We start from the raw sequence: 23,172 nt of genomic DNA, 5'->3' as shown, positions 1-23,172 counted from the left end.
GGGAGTTTTTCGGGAGAAAATTTGTCCCGGGAGGTTTTCGGGAGAGGCGCTGAATTTCGGGAGTCTCCCGGAAAATCCGGGAGGGTTGGCAAGTATGCCTTAATGAAAGTAGTTGATCTCACGAGAGCGGTGTTGTGTCCTCCGCCCTGCAGGGGGCAACAGCAAGGTACAAGTAGAAGATGATGACTCAAATATAGAGGAGCAATAAATCCAACTGATTTGATGCTACCTGTTGAAGGTGAAGAGCCCTTTTTTGGGGGGGAGGGGATGGCGTGGCGCGGTTGGGAGAGTGGCCGTGCCAGCAACCTGAGGGTTCCTGGTTTGCTCCCCGCTTTTTACCATCCAAATCGCTGCCGTTGTGTCCTTGGGCAGGACACTTCACCCTTGCCCCCGATGCCGCTCACACTGGTGAATGAATGATGAATGATAGGTGGTGGTCGGAGGGGCCGTAGGCGCAAACTGGCAGCCACGCTTCCGTCAGTCTACCCCAGGGCAGCTGTGGCTACGAAAGTAGCTTACCACCACCAGGTGTGAATGAATGATAGGTTCTCACTTCTCTGTGAAGCGCTTTGAGTGTCTAGAAAAGCGTTATATAAATCGAATCCATTATTATTATTAGAACGCGAGATTGACAGACGGATTGGTACGGCGTCTGCAGTGATGCAGTGACTGCACCGGTCTGTTGTGGTGAAGAAGGAGCTGAGCCAGAAGGAGAAGCTCTCAATTGACAGGTCGGTCTACTATCCTACCCTCACCTTTGGTCATGAACTTTGGGCAATGACCGAAAGGACAAGGTCGCGAATACAAGCGGCAGAAATGAGTTTCCTCCGCAGGATGTCTGGGATCACCGTCAGAGATAGGGTGAGGAGCTCGGTCATCCGGTAGAGACTCAGAGTAGAGCCGCTGCTCCTTCACGTCGAGAGGAGCCAGCTGAGATGGCTCGGGCATCTACTACGGATGCCTCCTGGACGCCTTCCTGGTGAGATGTTTCAAGCATGTCCAGCCAGGAAGAGGCCTCGGGGCTGACTGAGGACAAGTTGGAGGGACTATGTCTCACAGCAGGCCTGGGAACGTCCCGGTATCCCCTTGTAGAATTAGAGGAAGGAGCTGAACCAGAAGGTGAAGCTCTCAATTTACAGGTCGGTCTACGTTCCTACCCTCACCTTTGGTCATGAACTTTAGGCAATGACCGAAAGGACAAGGTCGCGAATACAAGCGGCAGAAATTAGTTTCCTCCGCAGGATGTCTGGGATCACCCTCAGAGATAGGGTGAGGAGCTCGGTCATCCGGTAGAGACTCAGAGTAGAGCCGCTGTTCCTTCACGTCCAGAGGAACCAGCTGAGATGGCTCGGGCATCTACTACGGATGCCTCCTGGACGCCTTCCTGGTGAGATGTTTCAAGCATGACAAGCCGGTAAGAGACCTCGGGGCTGACTGAGGACAAGTTGGAGGGACTATGTCTCACAGCAGGCCTGGGAACGTCCTGGTATCCCCCATGTAGAACTAGAGGAAGGAGCTGAACCAGAAGGTGAAACTTTCAATTTACAGGTCGGTCTACGTTCCTACCCTCACCTTTGGTCATGAACTTTGGGCAATGCCTGAAAGGACATGGTCGCGAATACAAGCGGCAGAAATGAGTTTCCTTCGCAGGGTGTCTGGGATCACCCTCAGAGATAGGGTGAGGAGCTCGGTCATCTGGTAGAGACTCAGAGTAGAGCCGCTGCTCCTTCACGTCCAGAGGAGCCAGCTGAGATGGCTCGGGCATCTACTACGGATGCCTCCTGGACGCCTCCCTGGTGAGGTGTTTCAAGCATGTCCAGCCGGGAAGAGGCCTCGGGGCTGACTGAGGACAAGTTGGAGGGACTATGTCTCACAGCTCGCCTGGGAACGTCCCGGTATCCCCTTGTAGAACTAGAGGAAGGAGCTGAACCAGAAGGCGAAGCTCTCAATTTACAGGTTGGTCTACGTTCCTACCCTCACCTTTGGTCATGAACTTTGGGCAATGACCGAAAGGACAAGGTCGCGAATACAAGCAGCAGAAATGAGTTTCCCCTGCAGGATGTCTGGGATCACCCTCAGAGATAGGGTGAGGAGCTCGGTCATCCGGTAGAGACTCAGAGTAGAGCCGCTGCTCCTTCACGTCGAGAGGAACCAGCTGAGATGGCTCGGGCATCTACTACGGATGCCTCCTGGACGCCTCCCTGGTGAGGTGTTTCGGGCATGTCCAGCCGGGAAGAGACCTCTGGGCTGACTAAGGACAATTTGGAGGGACTATGTCTCACAGCTGGCCTGGGAACGTCCTGGTATCCCCCATGTAGAACTAGAGGAAGGAGCTGAACCAGAAGGTGAAACTTTCAATTTACAGGTCGGTCTACGTTCCTACCCTCACCTTTGGTCATGAACTTTAGGCAATGACTGAAAGGACAAGGTCGCGAATACAAGCGGCAGAAATTAGTTTCCTCCGTAGGATGTCTGGGATCACCGTCAGAGATAGGGTGAGGAGCTCGGTCATCCGGTAGAGACTCAGAGTAGAGCCGCTACTCCTTCACGTCGAGAGGAGCTAGCTGAGATGGCTCGGGCATCTACTACGGATGCCTCCTGGACGCCTTCCTGGTGAGATGTTTCAAGCATGTCCAGCCGGGAAGAGACCTCTGGGCTGACTGAGGACAAGTTGGAGGGACTATGTCTCACAGCTGGCCTGGGAACGCCTCGGTATCCCCCCCTGCAGAACTAGAGGAGGTGGCCGGGTACAGGGAAGTCTGGGTACGTCTGCTTAGACTGCTGTCCCTGCATGTCGGACTCGGATAGGTGTCGGAAAAAAGAATGGATGGATTTTGTGTATGTCAACATTATTGTCGACACCGGTTTACTACAGGCTAAGGGGAGGGGTGTTGAGTCAAACAATCCAGCAGTGTTAGTGTTTACCACGTATGTTAGAATAATTGTAAGTTATCACAAAAAACTTTGTATTACATTGTGTGCCTGACAAGAAGACAAAAGGACAGTGGCTGTCTTTGAAACGTACCAAGAAGAAGGCTCGTAAAGCTCCACTGTGACTTCAAAGCGGACAGATAGCAGGATCTGCCCAATTTCCAGACGAACTCTTTTTGAAGTATTTTACGAACTCTTTTTGAACTATTTTATGGAACTCTCTTTGAACTATTTTATGGAACTCTCTCTGAACTATTTTATGGAACTCTCTTTGAACTGTTCGGTAACCGAAGGCAACGCTGTTTACGACCCACTTCCCTCTGGAAGCAGCTGTGGTCAGGTGGGGGGAGAAAGTCAAATAAAGAAGGAGGAGTGCAATCTTTTGGCAGAGCGCGGTTGAAGACTGTGCAGTAGAGATGCGCGGTTTGCGGGCACAACCGCGGAGTCCGCGGATTATCCGCGGATCGGGCGGATGAAATAAAAATAAATTAGATTTTATCCGCGGGTCGGGTCGGGTCGGGCGGTTGAAAAAAAAAAAAATTAGATTTTAAATAGATTCAGGCGGGTGGCAGTTAAACCAATTGGGAAATATATATACATAGTTAAATGTTGTTACCCACATACGAAAAACGAGCAGGCACCTGCAGCATATGCCACAACAGAAGAAAAAAAAGAAAAAGAGATGGACACTTTTACGGAGCGGAGAAGGGACGCCTCACCGGGTCCGGGACCGAGGCCCCTACCCCCGAGAGGGCCCCACCGGGAGCCGTAGCTGAGGCGATCCGCGAGAAGGGCCCGACGCACGTCCAGGGTCACCACCGCGCCCACCGCACCGACACCCCGCCTCGTCCGCCTTCGCCGCGGCCGGCGTCACGCGCAGCAGGTAAGCAGCTTACCTGCCCGCCACCCCCGTGGCCGGGGGCTCGTAACAGGGGTCACTCCGCGCGCTCCGCCCGCGCAGCTTACCTGCCCGCCACCCCTGTTGCCGGGGGCGCGTAACAGGGGTCACTCCGCGCGCAGTGCGCTCACGAAAGGGGTGGGGCTCACCCTGCTTGATATAGACAGCAGGACGGTGGCCATGGACGTCGGAACCCGCTAAGGAGTGTGTAACAACCCACCTGCCGAATCAACTAGCCCTGAAAATGGATGGCGCTGGAGCGTCGGGCCCATACCCGGCCGTCGCCGGCAGCGAGACGCGCTTGGAGGTGCGCTCAGCGCGGCTCCCATATGATTGCGCACTGGTGTGCGTCTGGGTCGTGACAGCGAGGCACGCGAATGTCTGCACTGCATTGGATCAGTCTCCTTTCTTTAACAGGCAAAAGCTTTATAACCTCACTAATGCCTTGCATCGTCTATATTAGTTATATAACAACGGGCGGGTGCGGTTCTGATCAAATGTTACATCGGGTGGATGGCGGATGGTTGACGACTTTCTGATGCGGTTGCGGATGAAATAATTGCCTATCCGCGCATCTCTACTGTGCAGAGAGTACAGTCGCCATGTTTCTCCTCAATATTGAGTCCAAATGTAATTCTGTCTCTGTTTGATTCCTTGCTTCTTGTCTTGTTTAATAGATGTCATCAGTGTTTGAACCTGACAGCGTACAGTCGAACAATCCAACTGTGTTAGCGTTAAACATGTACAGCCCAACGATCCAACAATGTTAACATTTAGGGGGACAACAAAAAGTCATTAAATGTGCAGGGAAGTTGATCTTCTTCTGCGAGTCGCACTAACAACATGAAACAGGAAATGGCGTGCACACGCGGCGTCTGTCAGCAGCATCTGCCGCGTGACGACACGCAACTCAGAGCCGCGACTCACAATCATCACATTGCCGCAACACACTCATCCTCGCAGGAACACAACATTGCCCCCCCCACCCCCCTAAATGCAGGGAGATGAAAACGCATCAAACGGCGCCTCGGCGGGGAAAGGAAATAGAATAATTACTGAGCATCTGGTGGCGCTGTGGCCGTGACAGCTGCTGTTTGTCAAGAGCGCACACAACAAAATCATTTGCAAACGCTGTGGCTCGGATCAAGTTGTGCGAGGGGAGACATCGTCATCGCCGCGCGGGTCATTTCCAGGACGCCAGGGACGCATCGGTGCGCTCGCAGCTCACAGCAAATATGCCGTCGCTCGCCTCGGCGACGCCGTCACGTGTCAGGTGTGCGTCATTAAACTAAGAGTCCAACTTTTTATGTCACCTGTGGCGCTCACACCGTGCAGTCGCATCAACAACACCCGTGTCCCGTAGGTAGGAGTTTGTATCATGAGTTACAACCATAAGCTTTTATTGAAGGAAATACGGAGACATGACTGTGATATCACCTTATGGAGACATGACTGTAGTATCACCTTATGGAGACATGACTGTGATATCACTTTAAGGAGACATGACTGTGATATCACCTTATGGAGACATGACTGTGATATCACCTTATGGAGACATGACTGTAGTATCACCTTATGGAGACATGACTGTGATATCACCTTATGGAGACATGACTGTAGTATCACCTTATGGAGACATGACTGTAGTATCACCTTATGGTGATATGACTGTAGTATCACCTTATGGAGACATGACTGTGATATCACCTTAAGGAGACATGACTGTAGTATCACCTTATGGAGACATGACTGTGATATCACCTTATGGAGACATGACTGTGATATCACCTTACGGAGACCGATATCACCTTATGGAGACATGACTGTAGTATCACCTTATGGAGACATGCCTGTGATATCACCTTATGGAAACATGACTGTAGTATCACCTTATGGAGACATGACTGTGATATCACCTTATGGAGACATGACTGTGATATCACCTTATGGAGACCGATATCACCTTATGGAGACATGACTGTGATATCACCTTATGGAGACATGACTGTGATATCACCTTATGGAGACCGATATCACCTTATGTAGACATGACTGTGATATCACCTTACGGAGACCGATATCACCTTATGGAGACATGACTGTGATATCACCTTATGGAGACCGATATCACCTCATGGAGACATGACTGTGATATCACCTTATGGAGACATGACTGTGATATCACCTTATGGAGTCCGATATCACCTTATGGAGACATGACTGTAGTATCACCTTATGGAGACATGACTGTGATATCACCTTACGGAGACCGATATCACCTTATGGAGACATGACTGTAGTATCACCTTATGGAGACATGACTGTGATATCACCTTATGGAGACATGACTGTGATATCACCTTATGGAGACATGACTGTGATATCACCTTATGGAGACCGATATCACCTTATGGAGACATGACTGTGATATCACCTTATGGAGACCGATATCACCTTATGGAGACATGACTGTGATATCACCTTACGGAGACCGATATCACCTTATGGAGACATGACTGTGATATCACCTTATGGAGACATGACTGTGATATCACCTTATGGAGACATGACTGTGATATCACCTTATGGAGACATGACTGTGATATCACCTTATGGAGACATGACTGTAGTATCACCTTATGGAGACATGACTGTGATATCACCTTATGGAGACATGACTGTGATATCACCTTATGGAGACATGACTGTAGTATCACCTTATGGAGACATGACTGTGATATCACCTTATGGAGACATGACTGTGATATCACCTTATGGAGACATGACTGTAGTATCACCTTATGGAGACATGACTGTGATATCACCTTATGGAGACATGACTGTGATATCACCTTATGGAGACATGACTGTGATATCACCTTATGGAGACATGACTGTGATATCACCTTACGGAGACCGATATCACCTTATGGAGACATGACTGTAGTATCACCTTATGGAGACATGACTGTGATATCACCTTATGGAGACATGACTGTGATATCACCTTATGGAAACATGACTGTAGTATCACCTTATGGAGACATGCCTGTGATATCACCTTATGGAAACATGACTGTAGTATCACCTTATGGAGACATGACTGTGATATCACCTTATGGAGACCGATATCACCTTATGGAGACATGACTGTGATATCACCTTATGGAGACATGACTGTGATATCACCTTATGGAGACCGATATCACCTTATGTAGACATGACTGTGATATCACCTTACGGAGACCGATATCACCTTATGGAGACATGACTGTGATATCACCATATGGAGACCGATATCACCTTATGGAGACATGACTGTGATATCACCTTATGGAGACATGACTGTGATATCACCTTATGGAGTCCGATATCACCTTATGGAGACATGACTGTAGTATCACCTTATGGAGACATGACTGTGATATCACCTTACGTAGACCGATATCACCTTATGGAGACATGACTGTAGTATCACCTTATGGAGACATGACTGTGATATCACCTTATGGAGACATGACTGTGATATCACCTTATGGAGACATGACTGTGATATCACCTTATGGAGACCGATATCACCTTATGGAGACATGACTGTGATATCACCTTATGGAGACCGATATCACCTTATGGAGACATGACTGTGATATCACCTTATGGAGACATGACTGTGGTATCACCTTATGGAGACATGATTGTGATATCACCTTATGGAGACATGACTGTAGTATCACCTTATGGAGACATGACTGTGATATCACCTTAAGGAGACATGACTGTAGTATCACCTTATGGAGACATGACTGTGATATCACCTTATGGAGACATGACTGTGATATCACCTTATGGAGACATGACTGTGATATCACCTTACGGAGACCGATATCACCTTATGGAGACATGACTGTAGTATCACCTTATGGAGACATGCCTGTGATATCACCTTATGGAAACATGACTGTAGTATCACCTTATGGAGACATGACTGTGATATCACCTTATGGAGACCGATATCACCTTATGGAGACATGACTGTGATATCACCTTATGGAGACCGATATCACCTTATGTAGACATGACTGTGATATCACCTTACGGAGACCGATATCACCTTATGGAGACATGACTGTGATATCACCATATGGAGACCGATATCACCTTATGGAGACATGACTGTGATATCACCTTATGGAGACATGACTGTGATATCACCTTATGGAGTCCGATATCACCTTATGGAGACATGACTGTAGTATCACCTTATGGAGACATGACTGTGATATCACCTTACGGAGACCGATATCACCTTATGGAGACATGACTGTAGTATCACCTTATGGAGACATGACTGTGATATCACCTTATGGAGACATGACTGTGATATCACCTTATGGAGACCGATATCACCTTATGGAGACATGACTGTGATATCACCTTATGGAGACCGATATCACCTTATGGAGACATGACTGTGATATCACCTTACGGAGACCGATATCACCTTATGGAGACATGACTGTGATATCACCTTATGGAGACATGACTGTGATATCACCTTATGGAGACATGACTGTAGTATCACCTTATGGAGACATGACTGTGATATCACCTTATGGAGACATGACTGTGATATCACCTTATGGAGACATGACTGTAGTATCACCTTATGGAGACATGACTGTGATATCACCTTATGGAGACATGACTGTGATATCACCTTATGGAGACATGACTGTGATATCACCTTATGGAGACATGACTGTGATATCACCTTATGGAGACATGACTGTAGTATCACCTTATGGAGACATGACTGTGATATCACCTTATGGAGACATGACTGTGATATCACCTTATGGAGACATGACTGTAGTATCACCTTATGGAGACATGACTGTGATATCACCTTATGGAGACATGACTGTGATATCACCTTATGGAGACATGACTGTAGTATCACCTTATGGAGACATGACTGTAGTATCACCTTATGGAGACATGACTGTGATATCACCTTATGGAGACATGACTGTGATATCATCTTATGGAGACATGACTGTAGTATCACCTTATGGAGACATGACTGTGATATCACCTTATGGAGACATGACTGTGATATCACCTTATGGAGACATGACTGTGATATCACCTTATGGAGACATGACTGTGATATCATCTTATGGAGACATGACTGTGATATCACCTTATGGAGACATGACTGTGATATCACCTTATGGAGACATGACTGTGATATCACCTTATGGAGACATGACTGTGGTATCACCTTATGGAGACATGACTGTGATATCACCTTATGGAGACATGACTGTAGTATCACCTTATGGAGACATGACTGTGATATCACCTTATGGAGACATGACTGTGATATCACCTTATGGAGACATGACTGTGATATCACCTTATGGAGACATGACTGTAGTATCACCTTATGGAGACATGACTGTGATATCACCTTATGGAGACATGACTGTAGTATCACCTTATGGAGACATGACTGTGATATCACCTTATGGAGACATGACTGTGATATCACCTTATGGAGACATGACTGTGATATCACCTTATGGAGACATGACTGTGATATCACCTTATGGAGACATGACTGTAGTATCACCTTATGGAGACATGACTGTGATATCACCTTATGGAGACATGACTGTGATATCACCTTATGGAGACATGACTGTGTATCACCTTATGGAGACATGACTGTAGTATCACCTTATGGAGACATGACTGTGATATCACCTTATGGAGACATGACTGTAGTATCACCTTATGGAGACATGACTGTAGTATCACCTTATGGAGACATGACTGTGATATCACCTTATGGAGACATGACTGTGATATCACCTTATGGAGACATGACTGTGTATCACCTTATGGAGACATGACTGTAGTATCACCTTATGTCATTTTTTTGATTTATTATTGAACGTGATGCAAGTTATAACACTTTTTGATTTATTATTGAACTTGATGCAAGTTATAACACTTTTTTTGATTTATTATTGAACTTGATGCAAGTTATAACACTTTTATTTGATTTATTATTGAACGTGATGCAAGTTATAACACTTTTTGATTTATTATTGAACTTGATGGAAGTTATAACACTTTTTTTGATTTATTATTGAACGTGCTGCAAGTTATAACACTTTTTTTGATTTATTATTGAACTTGATGCAAGTTATTACACTTTTGTTTTATTTATTATTGAACTTGATGCAAGTTATAACACTTTTTTTGATTTATTATTGAACTTGATGCAAGTTATAACACTTTTTTTGATTTATTATTGAACTTGATGCAAGTTATAACACTTTTATTTGATTTATTATTGAACGTGATGCAAGTTATAACACTTTTTGATTTATTATTGAACTTGATGGAAGTTATAACACTTTTTTTGATTTATTATTGAACGTGCTGCAAGTTATAACACTTTTTTTGATTTATTATTGAACTTGATGCAAGTTATTACACTTTTGTTTTATTTATTATTGAACTTGATGCAAGTTATAACACTTTTTTTGATTTATTATTGAACTTGATGCAAGTTATAACACTTTTGTTTTATTTATTATCGAACTTGATGCAAGTTATAACACTTTTTTTGATTTATTATTGAACTTGATGCAAGTTATTTGATTTATTATTGAACTTGATGCAAGTTATAACACTTTTATTTGATTTATTATTGAACTTGATGCAAGTTATAACCCTTTTTTTTTATTGAACTTGATGCAAGTTATAACACTTTTTTTGATTTATTATTGAACTTGATGCAAGTTATTTGATTTATTATTGAACTTGATGCAAGTTATAACACTTTTTTTGATTTATTATTGAACGTGATGCAAGTTATAACACTTTTTGATTTATTATTGAACTTGATGCAAGTTATAACACTTTTTTTGATTTATTATTGAACTTGATGCAAGTTATAACACTTTTATTTGATTTATTATTGAACGTGATGCAAGTTATAACACTTTTTTTGATTTATTATTGAACTTGATGCAAGTTATAACACTTTTTTTGATTTATTATTGAACGTGATGCAAGTTATAACACTTTTTGATTTATTATTGAACTTGATGCAAGTTATAACACTTTTTTTGATTTATTATTGAACTTGATGCAAGTTATAACACTTTTATTTGATTTATTATTGAACTTGATGCAAGTTATAACACTTTTTTTGATTTATTATTGAACTTGATGCAAGTTATAACACTTTTATTTGATTTATTATTGAACGTGATGCAAGTTATAACACTTTTTGATTTATTATTGAACTTGATGGAAGTTATAACACTTTTTTTGATTTATTATTGAACGTGCTGCAAGTTATAACACTTTTTTTGATTTATTATTGAACTTGATGCAAGTTATTACACTTTTGTTTTATTTATTATTGAACTTGATGCAAGTTATAACACTTTTTTTGATTTATTATTGAACTTGATGCAAGTTATAACACTTTTTTTGATTTATTATTGAACTTGATGCAAGTTATAACACTTTTATTTGATTTATTATTGAACGTGATGCAAGTTATAACACTTTTTGATTTATTATTGAACTTGATGGAAGTTATAACACTTTTTTTGATTTATTATTGAACGTGCTGCAAGTTATAACACTTTTTTTGATTTATTATTGAACTTGATGCAAGTTATTACACTTTTGTTTTATTTATTATTGAACTTGATGCAAGTTATAACACTTTTTTTGATTTATTATTGAACTTGATGCAAGTTATAACACTTTTGTTTTATTTATTATCGAACTTGATGCAAGTTATAACACTTTTTTTGATTTATTATTGAACTTGATGCAAGTTATTTGATTTATTATTGAACTTGATGCAAGTTATAACACTTTTATTTGATTTATTATTGAACTTGATGCAAGTTATAACCCTTTTTTTTTATTGAACTTGATGCAAGTTATAACACTTTTTTTGATTTATTATTGAACTTGATGCAAGTTATTTGATTTATTATTGAACTTGATGCAAGTTATAACACTTTTTTTGATTTATTATTGAACGTGATGCAAGTTATAACACTTTTTGATTTATTATTGAACTTGATGCAAGTTATAACACTTTTTTTGATTTATTATTGAACTTGATGCAAGTTATAACACTTTTATTTGATTTATTATTGAACGTGATGCAAGTTATAACACTTTTTTTGATTTATTATTGAACTTGATGCAAGTTATAACACTTTTTTTGATTTATTATTGAACGTGATGCAAGTTATAACACTTTTTGATTTATTATTGAACTTGATGCAAGTTATAACACTTTTTTTGATTTATTATTGAACTTGATGCAAGTTATAACACTTTTATTTGATTTATTATTGAACGTGCTGCAAGTTATAACACTTTTTTTGATTTATTATTGAACTTGATGCAAGTTATAACACTTTTTGATTTATTATTGAACTTGATGCAAGTTATAACACTTTTATTTGATTTATTATTGAACGTGATGCAAGTTATAACACTTTTTTTGATTTATTATTGAACTTGATGCAAGTTATAACACTTTTTTTGATTTATTATTGAACGTGATGCAAGTTATAACACTTTTTGATTTATTATTGAACTTGATGCAAGTTATAACACTTTTTTTGATTTATTATTGAACTTGATGCAAGTTATAACACTTTTATTTGATTTATTATTGAACGTGCTGCAAGTTATAACACTTTTTTTGATTTATTATTGAACTTGATGCAAGTTATAACAGTTTTTTTGATTTATTATTGAACGTGATGCAAGTTATAACACTTTTTTTGATTTATTATTGAACTTGATGCAAGTTATAACACTTTTGTTTTATTTATTATTGAACTTGATGGAAGTTATTTTATTTATTATTGAACTTGATGCAAGTTATACCACAGCTGCACAGTTATTTTATTTATTATTGAACTTGATGCAAGTTATACCACAGCTCCACAGTTATTTTATTTATTATTGAACTTGATGCAAGTTATACCACAACTGCACAGTTATTTTATTTATTATTGAACTTAATGTTATTTTATGTTATTGAGTTTGAATGTATACAACTTGATGTTCAATAAATTGTTAAAGCTTGGCATTAGCGCTCTATTGGGGCGATGGGGGCAGGTGTATCACCTTATGTCTCCATAAGGTGATACTACAGTCATGTCTCCATAAGGTGATATCACAGTCATGTCTCCATAAGGTGATATCACAGTCATGTCTCCATAAGGTGATATCACAGTCATGTCTCCATAAGGTGATACTACAGTCATGTCTCCATAAGGTGATATCACAGTCATGTCTCCATAAGGTGATATCACAGTCATGTCTCCATAAGGTGATATCACAGTCATGTCTCCATAAGGTGATACTACAGTCATGTCTCCATAAGGTGATATCACAGTCATGTCATTATGGAGACATGACTGTGATATCACCTTCTGGAGACATGACTGTAGTATCACCTTCATAATGAGCCAGGGTGCACACAAGAGGAATGCAGAAACAACATCAACTATCCGGCGGGCTTGCAATTAGCCAAATAGTTCATTAGTCGGGGTGCACAAAAATATCGATTCACATCCCAATCTAATTGAAAACATTTGTATGCACAACAACACTTAAAACCTTTAGCATATCAGTATGTGGACTTCAATGATGGATCCAATCCAACAAAGCAGCAATATGATCCACTTTAAGAGACTGTTCAAACTGCAAGTGTTCATAAAGCACAAAGAACAACAATTATCATAAATATCTTTATAAATATCATTTCTGAATAATCATATATTGTGTCTAACTGGGGCTGCTGAAATGACCCCCCTTCCTTCAGAAGCAGCCTCACCAGGGACCTCCCAAATAAATAGAGGAGCACGTGGGCTGTACCTTAGAGCGTAGGTTGGAAGTGTAACTAAGTGTACAGCCCAATACGTCTCTCCTCATTGAGCCAAATTCATACTTGCCAACCCTCCCGAATTTTCCGGGAGACTCCCGAAATTCAGCGCCTCTCCCGAAAACCTCCCGGGACAAATATTCTCCCGAAAATCTCCCGATTTTCAGCCGGAGCTGGAAGCCACGCCCCCTCCAGCTCCATGCGGACCTGAGTGAGGACAGCCTTTTTTTCATGACGGGAGGACAACAGGGTGACAAGAACTAAATCATCCAGACTACAGATACATTGTATTACTATGTTTATTTTACCTAAAAATAAATATATTTATTAATTTAAAAAAAAAAACTAAATACATTTTTACTATATTTTGCTAAAAACATCAAAATTAATTGTATTTTTATTTGTATTTTTTCGTGACTCCTTATTACATCCAGCCATAGAATTATACATTAAAATAAACATATTTGAATTAATTAATTTTAAATGATCATAATTCATTTAAAATGACCATATTTAATTATTAAAATAATTGCTTGTTTATCAACAATTTTAGCATTTTATTCATTACATTTTGAAGCTCTCAGAAGCCAAGTTATGTTATATTCCTTAAGATTTATTTATGCAAGTTTGAAGTATCAATTATCTAAACACAGTTTTGTTTGCATATTTTCATTATATATATATATATATATATATGAAATACTTGACTTGGTGAATTCTAGCTGTCAATATACTCCTCCCCTCTTAACCACGCCCCCAACCACGCCCCCATCCCCACCTCCCGAAATCGGAGGTCTCAAGGTTGGCAAGTATGGCCAAATTGAACTCTGTCTCTGCATGATTCCTTGCTTCTTGTCTGTTTAATAGATGTCATCAGTGTTTGAACCTGTGATGCTGTAAGTATTGTACTTATGACACGCCAGCTGTTTGATCTTAGCGTGCATCTTACGTAGTTGTAGTTTTTATCAGCACATTTGGAGGCGTTGGACTCGCCATGTAAAATCGCTCATGCTAATCTGTCGCATGTCTATGGAATATCCAATGTAAATTAGCATTGAGGACCGAATACGGTACACATCTGTTAGAATAATTGTTTCTAAATGATCACAAAAGCTTTGTATTACATTGAGTTCCTGGCAGGGAGACGGGAGCTATCTTTGGGGGTCTACCAGGAGGAAGGCTCGTAAAACTCCACTGTGACTTCAAAGCGGACAGATGGCAGGATCTGCCCAATTTCCAGACGAACTCTTTTTGAAGTATTTTACGAACTCTCTGAACAAAAAAGAAGACAGAGGGGGAAATTGTGGGGACAAGAGGGGGATTAGACAGAGAGACAACAGCAACAACAACAACAGCAAACAACAATAACAACAACAATAGAGCAACATCAGCAAATAGGACATGTACAAATATGATGGTAAAAGTGATAGCAAATAAGCAGTTAGCGAAAATAAATAATAATACAGAAATGACAATGAACATTATTACGCTACAAATGGATCAATACAAATACCAATAGAAATATCGCTATTGATAATGAACAATACCAATAATTTACCTTTATTATCAACAATACAGTTGTTCAAATGCAACAATACATATACGTAATGATAACTTGAGATACGAAAGAATGCAGAAAAATGGAAGGGGAGAAAGAGAAGCAACCTACATTAACCTTGTAGATTGTTATAGGATCAATAGGTTAAGCTTTGTCAGTGTTCCATGTGTTATACCCACTTTACCCTAGGGCAACAACGTTAATATATGTTTGATGAAACGTGAATATGTGCATGAGTGTACGTATGCATATGTACTACAGAATGTGTATATGTGTTTGTACAGTGAATGTATATGTATGTTTGTACATACATATATATCTGCCCAATTTCCAAACGAACTCTTTTTGAAGTATTTTACAAACTCTCTGAACTATTTTTGAACTATTTTACGACCTCTCCTTTTGAACTGTTCGGTAACCAAAGGCAACGCTGTTTACGACCCACTTCCCTCTGGAAGCAGCTGTGGGGAGAAAGTCAAATAAAGAAGGAGGAGTTTAATCTTTGGGCAGAGCGTGCTTGAAGACTGTACAGAGAGTACAGTGGCTGCGTCTCTCCTCAAAATTGAGTCCTAATTTAATTCTGTCTCTGTTTGATTCCTTGCTTCTTGTCTTGTTTAATAGATGTCATCAGTGTTTGAACCTGACAACATCCCGACATTTTTCTCACGCCTACATTTTTTGGGGGGTTGTTCCGGCGGCATTTTCATCGTGCTTTTGATCCTGCACTTTGTTTGAATAGTTTGTTGTGGAATAGAAAGAAAGCCATGAAACACCCGAGTTTCAAAGACTGTGGGAGGTCTGTGCTAGGTGGGCATTAGCGGTATTGTTGCCTGCATGTGAAGGTGAACACATGAAGGCGTGAAGGCATGAACGCAGCTGGGTAATTGTGAAGGCTCTTTGCAGGCCTTTTTACGCACACGTCCTCGTTACCAAGTGGCGGCGTCCGTTTTCACGTCGGCAAAGAAAGCGAGCAGAAAGTAGACAAAGAACGGAGGATTGCGCTTGTGTGTGTGTGTGTGTGTGTGTGTGTGTGTGTGTGTGATGTGACAAGAAAGGACACGTCTCTCCTGCTCGTTAAACTGCTACTGAAGCACGGCGTCCTCGTCTGATTGTACTTTCACCTGCTTCCTCTCCGCTCACATCTTCTGACGTCCTTAACGACGGCCGCGCTGATTACAAAGACTGAGAGTTTACTGTGCACTAAGGTTGTACGGGATACCGGTACTGGTATAGTATCGCGGTACTAAAGAATCAAAAAACGGTACTATGCTCTGTTTGAAAAGTACCGGTTTGCAATTTTTCAAAAACATCAACAGGCATGAGGGCGCATGGTCGTCACGTGGTGACATTACTGGTTTTAGGAGCAGAGGAGCATGTTCGGCAGCGCACACACACACACACACACACACACACACACACACACACACACACACACACACACACACACACACAGAGTACTTACAAGCAGACACAGTGTGTAGACAGAAAAGGACGCATTTTGGCCTAAAAAGTAAAGATAAAGGTGAAGTTATAACACTGTGTGTGTGTGTACACATATATATATATATATATATATATATATATATATATATATATATATATATATATATATATATATACCGTATTTTCCGCACTATAAGGCGCACCTAAAAACCACAAATGTTCTCAAAAGCTGACAGTGCGGCTTATAACCCGGTGCGCTTTATATATGGATTAATATTAAGATTCATTTTCATAAAGTTTCGGTCTCGCAACTACGGTAAACAGCCGCCATCTTTTTTCCCCGTAGAAGAGGAAGTGCTTCTTCTTCTACGCAAGCAACCGCCAAGGTAAGCACCCGCCCCCATAGAAGAGGAAGCGCTTCTTCTTCTACTGTAAGCAACCACCCGCCCGCGTAGAAGAAGAAAAAGCGCACGGATATTACCGTACGTTTCATTTCCTTTGTGTGTTTACATCTGTAAAGACCACAAAATGGCTCCTACTAAGCGACAGGGATCCGGTTCATGAAAAGACGCAATCTCTCCATCCGCACACGGATTACTATTTCACAGCAACTGCCTAAAGACTTTCAAGAAAAGCTGGCTACTTTCCGTGCATATTGTAAAAACAAGATAGCTGAAAAAAAGATCCGGCCAGAGAACATTATCAACATGGACGGACGAGGTTCCACTGACTTTTGATATTCCTGTGAACCGCACTGTGGATACAACGGGAGCACGTACGGTGAATATTCGCACCACAGGGAATGAGAAGTCATCCTTCACTGTGGTTCTAGCTTGCCATGATAATGGCCAGAAACTTCCACCCATGGTGATATTCAAAAGGAAGACCTTGCCAAAAGAGACCTTTCCAGCCGGCGTCATCATAAAAGCTAACTCGAAGGGATGGATGGATGAAGAAAAGATGAGCGAGTGGTTAAGGTAAGTTTAAGTTTACGCGAAGAGGCCGGGTGGCTTTTTTCACGCAGCTCTGTCCATGTTGATATACGACTCCATGCGCGCCCACATCACGCTGGTTTTTAATATATTATTAAAGTTTGACTGACCTATCTGACTGTTTTTTTGACATTCCTTTAGCGCAGTTAGATGCGGCTTACAACACGGGGCGGCTTATAGGTGGACAAAGTTTTGAAATATGCCGTTCATTGAAGGCGCGGCTTATAACCCAGGGCGCCTTATGGTGCGGAAAATACGGTATATATATATATATATACATACATACCTGCCAACTTTTGAAATCAGAAAAACCTAGTAGCCAGGGTCCAAGGGCCGCAGGCCCCGGTAGGTCCAGGACAAAGTCCTGGTGGGGGGTTCAGGCTTCGCCCCCCGACGCAAAATGATTGATTGCATTCAGACAGGTTAAAATGTTGCTAAAACCATCACTTTTCTATCAGTCACAGTGACTTTTCAAAACAAAAATATTACAGCAAAAATCATATGGGTTGATTGACATGTTTATTCTGTAAGCTAACTTCAATAGTTTGAAACTATTTTGTTTTGAACATGTTATCGTTATCACAAATAAAAAGATATACTGTACACAAGAAATTATTTTTGATTTGATTTATTGTTTATGTAATAAAAGATTTACTTAAAATGTTATGTTTTGTGAGTTTTTTTATGCTACGAACTGTACTTACCGGCGATGTAAACCGAAGGAGACATTTCTGTAATGAAAGCTGCAACACCCTTTTTAGATCCCATCATCACTGCAGCATTATCGACAGCAAAGCAAAGCAAATTCTGCCAAGGAATTTCGTTTGAGTCTATTTCTTCCGCGAGTATTTTGTAAATGTTTTCGCCTGTGGAAGCCGTATTGCATTCCCTCAAAGACAGAAGTACTGACAATACTTTTCCAATGTCGTCATCGAAATATGGAACACAAATGGGGTACAGTTTTACATCGTCATAATCGGTGCTGCCGTCAGTCGACATGCTAAATGGTTCCGTCTTCATGACATCGGCGATACTTTTTGAGGATTCTGTTCCAAGACACTGAATAATGTTTGATGTTTTGGTTCGACCACATCCATATTTTTGGGCGATTTTCGAGTCGGGAAACATTTTCCGAAATAACTGTCCCATGTGATCAGCCAGTGCGATTGGAAGTCCATGCTCAATTATTGCCTCCGTAAACAAAACTTCGGCATTTATCACATCCAAAGAATCTGTTTGGGCAACGAAAAACGTTGAAAGTTTTCCACTTGTATCGCTAGCAACGGCATTAGACTTGTGTTTTTTTGTCCCAACGTGGTCTTTTACATCGCTAATTCCTCCGTGTCCGATCGAAAAATCTTGTCTGCACAAGGTGCAATTCGCGTAGTTTTCACCCTTTTTGGAACGGATAATTATTCCCGGATAGGCTTTTGAATATTCTTCACGGAATGACTGCAGTTTTCTTTTCGGTTTAAGACTCGTTTGCGATTTTTCTCCGGCTGATTCCATGATCGTTCGCTCGTTTGGAAACAATGGCAACAGGTGCCTCGTGCTTGGCAGCGGTGCTATAAATAGCCTCGCGCATGGCATTCGGAATGGCTCGATAGGAAGTTACGGGAAGCAGTGTCGATTGTCATTGTTGTTACGCCATTTCGTGAATAAAACTTTAAAAAAATAAATAATTTAATTAATGAAAAACCGTATTTTTTATCACTGCAACCGTAACCCGGAATAGGTTAATGAAAACCGTACTAATTACGGGAAAACCGGAGTAGTTGGCAGGTATGTATATATATAAAACAGTGATGACTCCCAAGAAGAAGGTGGAAGTAGAGCCCAGAAGCCTCCATGATGGCAGAGTGTTTGCCTTTCACTGCTGTGTTGTCCTAAGACTCAACACACCAGCTGGATCATTGAAGTCTTCTTGCTTCCTTCCTGAGTTTGCGTTGTGGCTTGTGCAGCCCTTTGAGACACTCGTGATTTAGGGCTATATAAATAAACATTGATTGATTGATTGATTGATTTCAATCACGGCTGCAGGGGAGCACCACTTGTAGGGTCGTCTGCAAGACTACACAGGAGTCACTGCAGACGCTGGATGTGACCGCAAGACATTGTAAAAGATGGGTTGTTGTTTTTCCTCTCGAGTATTTCAGATATGGAAAAGACTTTGGTTTTTTTCTAGAAACATTTGTGAAAGTAAGGAAGAAGTTTTAGAAAAAACTACTTTGCACTGACAGTAAAACCTTCAACCCGCTTTAGTTGACCAGAACCAACTCTTACAGTCCCCAGTCATCCATCCTGTTCTTGGAACTAAAGATTATTATTATTGTCAGTGGTACTAGTAGTAGTATTTTTTATTTATTAATATGTTTAACTCAAGCTACACAAACACTACTTGCATTCTTCTTCTTATCATTATTATTATTATTATTATTATTATTATTATTATCAGTGGTACTAGTAGTAGTATTTCTTTTAAATTAATATTTGTTTAACTCAAGCTACACAAAAACTACTTGCATTATTATTATTAGTATTATTATTATTATTATCAGTGGTACTAGTAGTAGTATTTCTTTTAAATTAATATTTATTTAACTCAAGCTACACAAAAACTACTTGCATTATTATTATTATTATTATTAGTATTATTATTATTATTATCAGTGGTACTAGTAGTAGTAGTATTTTTTAATGAATATGTTTAACTCAAGCTACACAAAAACTACTTGCATTATTATTATTATTATTATCAGTGGTACTAGTAGTACTATTTTTTTTTAATGAATATGTTTAACTCAAGCTACACAAAAACTACTTGCATTATTATTATTATTATTATTATCAGTGGTACTAGTAGTACTATTTTTTTTTAATGAATATGTTTAACTCAAGCTACACAAAAACTACTTGCATTATTATTATTATTAGTGGTACTAGTAGCAGTATTTTTCATTCATAGTTGTTTAACTCTATCTATACAAAAACTACTTGTATTATTATTATTAGTGATAGTAGTATATTTTTTTAAATGTAATGTTTGTTTAATTATAGCTATACAAAAACTTCTTCCATTATTATTATTATAGTTAGTGGTGCTAGTAGTAGTAGTATTGTATTAATTAATGTTCGTTTAATTATAGATATACATTTTTATTATTAGTGGTACAAGTAGCAGTAGTTGTATTTATACTTGTTTAACTCTAGCTATACAAAAACTACTTGCATTATTATTAGTATTATTATTATTAGTGGTAGTAGTATTTTTTTTTAAATGTAATGTTTGTTTAATTATAGCTATACAAAAACTACTTGCATTATTATTATTATTATTATTATTAGTGGTAGTAGAATTTTTTTTTTTTAAATGTAATCTTTGTTTAATTATAGCTACACAAAAACTACTTGCATTATAATTATTATTGCAATTAGTGGTACTAGTAATAGTATTATTTATTAATATTTGTTTAACTCTAGCTATACAAAAACTACTTGCATTGTTATTATTAGCGGTACTAGTAGTAGTAGTATTTTTCTATTAAATGAATATGTTTAACTCAAGCTACACAAAAACTATTTGCATTATTATTATTATTGGTGATACTAGTAGTATTTTTTTTATTTTTTTTTTATTTATGTTTGTTTAATTATAGCTATACAAAAATTACTTCCATTATTATTATTATGGTTAGTGGTACTAGTAGTAGTATTTTTTAAATTAATGTTTGTTTAATTATAGCTATACAAAAACTACTTGCATTATTATTATTATTATTATTATAGTTAGTGGTACTAGTAGTAGTATTTTTTTAATTAATGTTTGTTTAATTATAGCTATACAAAAACTACTTGCATTATTATTATTAGTGGTACAAGTAGCAGTAGTTGTATTTATACTTGTTTAACTCTAGCTACAGAAAAACTACTTGCATTATTATTATTATTATTATTAGTGGTACTAGTAGTAGTATTTTTTAAATTAATGTTTTTTTAATTATAGCTATACAAAAACTACTTACATTATTATTATTATTATTATTATTAGTGGTACTAGTAGTAGTATTTTTGTATTAATATTTGTTTAACTCTAGCTATACAAAAGCTACTTGCATTGTTCATAATATTAGTGGTGGTACTAATAGTAGTATTTTTATTAATATGTGTTGAACTCAAACTACACAAAAACTACTTGCATTATTATTATTATTATTATTATTATTATTATCAGTGGTACTAGTAGTAGTATTTTTTTAAATTAATGTTTGTTTAATTATAGCTATACAAAAACTACTTGCATTATTATTATTATAGTTAGTGGTACTAGTAGTAGTATTTTTTTTAATTAATGTTTAATTATAGCTATACAAAAATTACTTCCATTATTATTATTATAGTTAGTGGTACTAGTAGTAGTATTTTTTTAAATTAATGTTTGTTTAATTACAGCCATACAAAAACTACTTGCATTATTATTATTAATGGTACAAGTAGCAGTAGTTGTATTTATACTTGTTTAACTCTAGCTACAGAAAAACTACTCGCATTATTATTATTAGTGGTACAAGTAGCAGTAGTTGTATTTATACTTGTTTAACTCTAGCTACAGAAAAACTACTTGCATTATTATTATTATTAGTGGTACTAGTATTTTCTATTAATATTTATTTGACTCTAGCTAAACAAAAACTACTTGCATTGTTATTAATATTAATAAAAAATACTACGACTAGTACCACTAGTATTATGGATAGTGTTTTACATGAAACAAATATGTCATTTTTCAACTGAAGACAGTCTAAAGAATTCTCGGCAATAACAAACAATATCAAGTGAAAAATGTACGTTTTGGTCTGTTGCCCCCAAAGGCCAAAAGCATGTACTGCATCTTTAAATACTTCTACTTCATTACAAGCATGTACTGCATCTTTAAATACTTCTACTTCATTACAAGCATGTACTGCATCTTTAAATACTTATACTTCATTACAAGCATGTACTGCATCTTTAAATACTTATACTTCATTACAAGCATGTACTGCATCTTTAAATACTTCTACTTCATTACAAGCATGTACTGCATCTTTAAATACTTCTACTTCATTACAAGCATGGAAGTGAAAGTATGGAACAACATTAGTATGGCACATGAAAGTGAAAGTATGGAACAACATTAGTATGACACATGGAAGTGAAAGTATAGAACAACATTAGTATGGCACATGGAAGTGAAAGTATGGAACAACATTAGTATGGCACATGGAAGTGAAAGTATGGAACAACATTAGTATGGCACATGGAAGTGAAAGTATGGAACAACATTAGTATGGCACACGGAAGTGAAAGTATGGAACAACATTAGTATGGCACATGGAAGTGAAAGTACGGAACAACATTAGTA

The 23,172-nt window shown here is 39.0% G+C and overlaps 1 protein-coding gene across 1 annotated transcript in view; it reads left to right on the top strand.

Moving 5' to 3' along the window:
• The first annotated feature begins 995 nt into the window (after positions 1-995).
• The window catches only part of LOC140679970 (uncharacterized), a 40,970-nt gene continuing 18,793 nt past the window's right edge, over positions 996-23,172 (top strand). The window contains exon 1 of the mRNA XM_072916460.1: positions 996-1,139. Coding sequence (XP_072772561.1) covers positions 996-1,139 — 144 coding nt within the window. The remainder of the gene's footprint in view (positions 1,140-23,172) is intronic.

The sequence above is a fragment of the Nerophis lumbriciformis genome, linkage group LG27, assembly GCF_033978685.3.
Source record: "Nerophis lumbriciformis linkage group LG27, RoL_Nlum_v2.1, whole genome shotgun sequence".
In the NCBI taxonomy this organism is placed as follows: Eukaryota; Metazoa; Chordata; class Actinopteri; order Syngnathiformes; family Syngnathidae; genus Nerophis; species Nerophis lumbriciformis.
The sequence above is the reverse complement of the archived record's forward strand: the minus strand, read 5'-3'. Positions and strand labels throughout refer to the sequence as shown.